This window comes from Orycteropus afer, unplaced genomic scaffold, assembly GCF_000298275.1.
Source record: "Orycteropus afer afer isolate SDZICR_OR568_19922 unplaced genomic scaffold, OryAfe1.0 scaffold00029, whole genome shotgun sequence".
Taxonomy (NCBI): Eukaryota; Metazoa; Chordata; class Mammalia; order Tubulidentata; family Orycteropodidae; genus Orycteropus; species Orycteropus afer.
In genome coordinates this window covers 5,651,709-5,659,436 of record NW_006921616.1, presented here as the reverse complement: position 1 = coordinate 5,659,436, position 7,728 = coordinate 5,651,709, and the positions used below count along the sequence as shown (strand labels likewise).

Here is a 7,728-nt window from a genome sequence, read left to right as displayed (position 1 = left end):
ACCTGACCTTAACTACCACACCACCCCAAACAGGCATGGATAATGGGATTTACGAAACACCACAGAATGGAGGACAATGGCTAGAAGGGCCACATCAAGCAATTCACTGCAGCTGGCAAGCCTGCTGCTCCGTCTCCTGCCTCTGTTGCTGTTTCTCCACTAGGTTATCTCTCTGCCAAGAGGTCCAGTGCAGGAATCTCGAGTCCAAGGACCTGCTCCATTTCACCTCCAGCTCTTGTCTCCTGATGGCACTGAGATCCTCTCTCTACCTCCAGGAGGGCTCATTTTAAGCCTGACAGAGTGACAGAACTAACCAGTCCCAACATTAGATTCCAACTCATAGTGACCTCCTTTGGTTTCCGAAGCAGTAAATCTTTACGGAAGTAGATTGCCTAGTCTTCTGCAGAATGGCTGGTGGATTTTGCCAAAGGGGCAAGGAGGCGGTACCTTTTGACCTCCTCTAACCCTGCAAGAGGACAGAATTGCCATCAGCAGCCCAAGGCCTGCTCTTATGCAACCAGACGTGCTACCACCCTTCAACCCTCTTACTAATCTTGTCACCAACCGTTCTCCCGCAGCACCCACCACCTCTCTGCTGGGTTTGATAATTTGCTGCAGTGGCCACACAGAACTCACAGATTATGGGGTTTATTAGGGAAGCACCAGGCTGCAATTCAGGTTCAGGAACGCACTCGGTCTCTCCGTGTTGGCCGTCTCACTCAGCAGCTGGCAGTCTCTCAGCAGGGCGTGTGTCTCATCTCTCTCTGAGTAACGTGTGTCTCGTGTCTCTCTCAGCAGCATGTCTCTTGTGTCTCTCTCAGCAAGTGTGTGTCTCTCAGCAGCGTGTGTGTCTCTCATCTCTCTCTGAGTAACGTGTGTCTCGTGTCTCTCTCAGCAGCATGTCTCTCTGTGTCTCTCTCACCAAGTGCGTGTCTCTCAGCAGCGTGTGTCTCAGCTGGCATTGAGAGACTCCTTCTGCATCTAGGAGGGCTCCTTTTGAGCCTGGCAGAGTGGCCAAGCTAACCAGTCCCGACATCAGAATTCTATATGCCTGAGAGAGAGAGAACTTCCCAGAGGATTGCTTCCTGCCACTCTCAACAGAAATAGTCCAGGTGGATAACTGTAGCAATCAGGAGCTACTCAGTTGCTCATGGCAAATTCCACCAGGGAGTTTACAAAGACTTAGGACTAGAAAAGCCACACTATGTAATTTACTACACTGCATATTTGAACTGCCAACCTTCTGATTAGCAGTCAAATGCCTTAGGCACTATTCTCTCCCCATCCATGTTCAGTTTAATTGCATGCAGATTTTAAGATGATGGCCAGTTCTACCAAGCCAGGAAAAGTGACTGGGAAGTGGGATACTGTTTTTGTTTGGAGGAAAGTGGGATACTGTTTTTGGAGTAGGCAGCAGTTATGAAACATTTTATTTTAGCCTTAGGATAGTGTTCTGGTTACCTAGTGCTGCTCTGATAAGAATATACCACAAATGGGATGCTTGAACAAACAGGAATTTATTCTCTTACAGTTGGGAGGCTTTAAGTCCAAGTTCAAAGTACTAGGCTCTAGGGGCTGGGTGAAAGCCCCTCAACCTTGGGCTTCAGCTCTGCCTCCTGCTCCAAGCCCACTGAAGCTAGAGGCTTTTCTTCACTCAGACAGCTGCTGGCTGCTGAGGCTGACAAGCCCAAAGTTGACAGGTAAAAAGGCACAGTCCTAATGTTACCAAACCACACAGCAGGCCATTCATTCAAGTCCGTTGAAAGTCCCAAGGTCAACAGAGCATGGCAGGCTGCTGAACGACACTGCTTCATGCAGGGTTCAAGTGTGCCATAAGCTAGAGACCGTTCCCCAAGGGTCCTCCTTACATACCTCCTTACATATAGGAAGCAGACCACAGCTGCTCACAGAATATTCCACCATGGAATTGATTACCAATCCCATCATAGGGAATCATTACATCCAGCTGCCTGTCCACTCAACTAGGCCCAGCCAAGTTGACACACAAACTGAACTGCCACAGGTAGGTTGTGGGATTTAGTGTCACTTGCATACGTGCATGTGTACACGCACACCCAGATGTCCAGTTAAAGTCACATTTTAGATAAACAGTGAATAATTTGGTTAGTATAAGTATATCCCACACAATATTTTGAGATGTGCTTATTCTTAAACACACAAAATGTGAGACATCAGAAGGCATCATTTGCATAGAGGGAAAGCTGGACAGACAGGAATGCACAGATAGGGTGGGCACAGGGAGGGGGTGGGCACAGGGAGGAGAGGGGAGCAGAGCTTTTTATAATTGGGACTGTGAAACCACATGTGCATGAACTGTTGAGAGTAAAACGGATCTGCTTTGTAAATTTGCACCCAAATCACAATGGAAAATTTTAGAAAAATATATGAAAAACAGTTGTTTCTCTGAGACTCGGGTGTAACTGGACATCCTGTACTCTGTCTAGCAGCCCTACCTCAGGACTCCTTCTCTCTCTCTAATAGTGAGGATGCCGAAGAACTGGGGGTGTCCCTGGGTGGTGCGACGGTTGAGTGCTCAGCTATTGAATGGAAGGTTGGTGGTTCAGATCCACTCAGGTGCCTCAGAAGAAAGCCCCAGTGATCTCTGTCTTCAAAATGTGCCCTTGGAAACCCCGTGAGCACAGCTCTGCTCTGACCCACGAGGGGTCGCCAGGAGTCAGAATCAACTCCACAGCCACTGATTCAAGGGCTTTTATTTATGTGGGTTATGGCAGTGTTGACCATCATATACGTTCAAGCTGAAAAATAATGTCTATCAATTCATTTAAAAATAATAAAGCTCGTTACACATTAGCACAAATACCAGTGCTTATAAAATGTAGCTATTTTCCAAAATGAAGGAAACAGGAGAGCATCACTGTTGTAGAGCTTTGCAGCTCTTCTGATGTCTGCTTAACAGAAGAGAGCTGGACTCTCCTCTCTGCTTCTGAATTTGATCTGTGTGACATCACAAAGTTACGTGGTGTCGGAGTCCCCCAGCGACACCTGGGAACCACCGGACTAGGAGTCATACATAGGTCCTGTAGTTCTGTCTTGTGTTTGTAGGTTACAAAAGGTGGGCATTCTATCAGAAGGCCTCATGGGTCAAATTAGAAAATACAAAGCAGACAAACTGAAAAATGGTTTTCCGTTCTAACAGTGCTTTCCTAGGTTTATTTTTTAATTTAAAAACTTACTCCATTTACACTCAGCCATCCAAGCTAATAGCTGTTCTAAAGATCGAGCAGCACTGTTAGCCTGTGAGACGCATTGTCAGCCCTTCGTTTAGAGTGAGCTGTAAGGCCTACCCATGTTCAGTACAGAGGTCAGCGAGTAGCTTCCCCAGCGTTTTCTTCAGAACGCTGATTGGACTGCATTGGATTGAATTTTAGGATGTGTGTCTCTGTTCTGAGCAGAGCATGTGCTGCTTAGTATTAGGCCTGGGCACTTTTTAGAAGAATTAGCACCACAAGATGACCAGGGATTCTCGTCTCAGGTAGAAACAGTGCAGGGGTCGGCAGGGGCCCAAACACAGAATGAGCAGAGAGATCACCAGTTAAGATAACATTAGTTGCTTGAGTGACTGAGAACATGGAAGACTAATTAGCAAAACAATAGAACAGGAGGGCTGGAAATGTGGTGGGAGGCTTGCGACAGGGTTGAGAGAGCTGTTTACGTCGTAGTAAAAAGATGCCAAGCAAGACACTGGAGAGAGAGGAGAAGGTGACAGAGGAAAGAGCCAGGAGGAAGACAGGCAGTCCCCGGTTAGGAACGAAAGTCAGGATTGGGGACAACCGGACCTGCCTTTGATGTAAATTTGCCCTCCCTTTGAAGCAATTGAACCAACCCCCTCTCCCAACAAATTCATAGTCAAAATCATCTCCACTTGCTGCATATGCAGCTTTTAAACCATTAAAAAGGCTTTGAGCCTTTTCCTGCACTAAGCAAAAAACCAAACCCACCAACATGGAGTTGATTCCAACTCATAGCAACCCTATAAGACAGAGTAGAACTGCCCCTGTAGGTTTTCCAAGGCTGTAAATCTTTACAGAAGCAGACCGCTTCCCCTTTCTCCCCTGGAGCAGGTGGTAGGTTTGAATCAGGTTAACAGCTGAACACTTTAACCACTACACCATGAGAGCACCTTGCCTGTGCTAAACCCAAGGCCATCTAGTCAGTTGCAACTCATAGCAAGCCTGTAGGACAGAGTAGTGCTGCTGCTCCATAGCGGTTCCAAGGCTGCAGTCTTTACAGAAGCAGACTGCCTCCTCTTTCTCCCATGGATCCATGGTGAGTTCAGCCTGCCTACCTGTTAGTTAGTAACCAAACACCTTAATTACCAGAGCGCATCTCCTGAAGTAGGGCTAAATAAGGACTCTATGTGTCTGTTCTGATTTATCTACAAATCCAACTCAAGGACCGTTGGGGACAGATCTTGTCAGTCACCTCATCCAGGACCTGTTGTACCTAAATTTTGGGGGTAGCAAGGGGAGGCGGAAAAGAGGGAGAAGGAGACAAGGGGAAGAGGTTTAGAGAGACTTAGCATAAGCCGGGCAAGCAAAGTGCAGTTCCAGCAAAACGGGAGGTGCTTTCACTCAAGCAAGGCTCAGCCGGCTCAGTGTTGTATTGAAATCGAGGCATGATGATTGGCTCTTGAATGTGGCACTAAGCAGACCTGGTTACCTTAGAGGAGCTTTGACAACTTGATACGTCTTTATTATTTCAGTTTTGGATTTGAGAGAACCCATTGCCATCGAGTTGATTCCAACTCATAGCGACTCTATAGGACAGAGTAGAACCATCCTTGTAGTATGCCAAGGCTGTAACATCTTTCTCCCATAGAGCAGCTGGTGGGTTCAAACTGCCGACCTTTCACTTAGCATCCAAGTGCTTGACCACTGTGCCACCTCGGCTCCTTGGAGAGAAGTGAGGTAGAAAAGTTTTTGGCTTGTCTGGGATCATGCATAAGTCTGCAAGAGCTACACGTTCACCTCTGCCTGCTCTCGTTCCTCCTTCTCCATTACAAGGGTGTTAATCAAACTGACAGAAAAGCAGACTAGTGTACTCCAACAGAACCGGCCTTCTCAAATATTCAGTGGTTTTCAAGATGGCAAGTTTGCTTTTAAACGTAACGTTTATATTTGAGGTAAAACACCAGCCTTACAGTCAGATGTGCCTTCCAGCTCTGAGGGCTCTATCCCACCTCAGTCAGACTCGGGTCCAGCTGGGTTACCTCTAAGGCTAGGCTCAAATTAAGCGATGTTTTATGCACCCTTGACATTTGTCTTTTTTCTTTTTCCTTTTGTGTTGTTTTATTGTAATAGGTTCACCAAGTTGAAGAGTCTTAACCTTTCCAATAATCATTTAGGGGACTTCCCGTTAGCAGTGTGCAGTATTCCAACCCTGACAGAGCTGAACGTGTCCTGCAATGCCCTGAGAGCCGTTCCGGCCACCGTCGGAGTTATGCACAAGTGCGTATTTCACACCGCTGCACAGTGGTCACCATAGATACCAGGGATGCCGCCTAGTGGCCCCTGTGCACTGGGGCTGCAACACATGATTAGGACTCCTGCCTGCGCTGTTCGTGGAAGTCTTAGCTTTTGCCCAGATCAGGAGACCAGCACAGCCTCATCTGTATGGTGAACTCAGTGCTTCACTTTTCCATACACTCTTTGCAATCTTGTGAAAAAAGCAGAATATCCCTATTTAAAACTAAAGGTCCCTCTATACGAGTCAGTCTAAACAAAGAAATGGGTGGGAGGGAGGTTACTTTTCATTTTCTGAGTTGTGTTAAACTCTCTCTTTTTTTTTTAAATTGTGATTTGAGTGAAATTTGATAGAGCAAATTCACTTTCCATACAGCAGTTCACTCACACTTTGTCTCATGACATTGACTACAATTTACCCCAATGCAACAGCACCCCTCCCACTTCCGCCCGATAGTCACCTCTTCCCTGTGTCCATCCCTCCATGCACTCCTGACCCCCGAGCTGTCTCCCTGTGCATAAGCAGCCCTTCTTTCTCCCATCTGAGTTGTGTTAAACTCTTAATGCAGAAATGAACTTTGAAGAACAACTGGGGAAAATGGACGTGTGGACCTGGCTCACACAGCGGCTGGCTCCCGTTGCCCCTGTTATGTCTATCCATTTTGGGAAACGTGGGCATAATTTTATTTGCAATGAAAGATGAAGATGCTCGTCTCTGACTTTGTCTCTCTGGACCATTACCCTGGGCTCTCCCCTTAGGCATTTTGCAAGGAGCAATACGTACTGCGTGATTGATATTTATTGTATTTATGTATTGATAATAAAGACGTCAAACTTACACATTTCTCTTTATGATTCTTATGCTTTCGTTAACAGCTTGCAGACATTGTTGTTGGATGGAAATTTCCTCCGGTCACTTCCTGCTGAGTTGGAGAACATGCACCAGCTTAGTTACCTGGGTCTGTCTTTCAACGAGTTCACTACCATTCCAGGGGTATTAGAGAAATTGACTGCTGTGGAGAAACTTTGTATGTCCGGAAACTGTGTAGAGACTCTGAGGCTACAGGCTCTAAGAAAAATGCCTCACATTAAGCATGTGGACCTAAGGTAACCACTTTTGAGAAATACATCCCTTTGTTTGGTTTGCTTATTATTAGGGATAAGTTATAACCCTACCAGGAGCTCTGGTGGTACAGTGTTTAAGACATTCGGCCGCTAACCAAAAGGTCAGGGATTAGAACCAGCTATTCTGAGGGTGAAAGGTAAAGCAGTCTGCTTCTGTACAGGTTACAGCGTTGGTAACCCTGCCGGGCAGTTCTACTCTGTCCCGTGAGGTTGCTGTGAGTCAGAATGAACCCAGTAAGCCCAGCCCAGGCCGGCCGACTGGTGAGTTGAAACTGGGGCCTGTTCTCCTCTCTCCCAGAGGAAAGAAAGGCTAGTGGTAGGTGTGTACACACCTGAAAGGAATCTCTTGTAAGCCTCTCCTCTGTGTTGTAAATTTGAGCCCAATTTTAATTTTAATTTTAATTTACATGACTAGATAGGTCAAAGAAAGCTGCTTATAGTGAATGATAACCGTATAATTAAGAGGAAAGTGGGTCATTTTCTCTCAGGCCTTATTTTCTGTGATTTCATTTGAGGTATTTGACATCATTGAGCATCTCCCCTTTCTTAATTTTTTTTTTCCTTCCTTTTCTTAACATAATGTATCATGAAGCTAATTTAATTTACTTGTTGAATTAGTTTATTCTAGCTTCCTCTCAGGCTAAGTGGCTCTTCCCTTATTTGACCATTCTTTACGAAAATGTGAAACCATAATCTGCTGTTAAACGACATTTGACTTTAACCCTCACTCTCATCTCTTCTAAGAGCAGGGACCCTGCTATCTGGCAGGGATTAGACTGCAGTCTACTGGAAGATACCAGCATGGTGCTTGCTGCACCAAAGATGCTCAGTGATTGTGCCTCCTAAGTGAGGTTCCGTAGAGACCCGAGATGCAAGGAGAGGAAGCTGTTCTCAATTTCTGTTTTTTAAGGAGGAATAATATATCATGGGCTTGAGTTCCTGCAAAGCATTTTACAGGGCTTATGCTTTAACACAGACTTGCCAGTTTGACATTTTCTCACCCAAACTAAGTCCGCCATTAGCAAGGCGTTGGTAACCACATCCTAAAGATGTTAAATCGTGGGCAACATGTTTAATCTCCTCCTGCCTCTGTTTTTTC

At 45.9% G+C, this 7,728-nt stretch overlaps 1 protein-coding gene across 1 annotated transcript in view; it reads left to right on the top strand.

The window, feature by feature from the left end:
- Window positions 1–7,728, top strand: part of PHLPP1 (PH domain and leucine rich repeat protein phosphatase 1) — a gene marked incomplete at its 5' end in the record, with an annotated part of 364,409 nt that overhangs the window by 197,188 nt on the left and 159,493 nt on the right. The window contains 2 exons of the mRNA XM_007935540.1: window positions 5,343–5,489; window positions 6,381–6,611. Of these exons, the coding sequence (XP_007933731.1) occupies window positions 5,343–5,489; window positions 6,381–6,611 (378 nt within the window). The remainder of the gene's footprint in view (window positions 1–5,342; window positions 5,490–6,380; window positions 6,612–7,728) is intronic.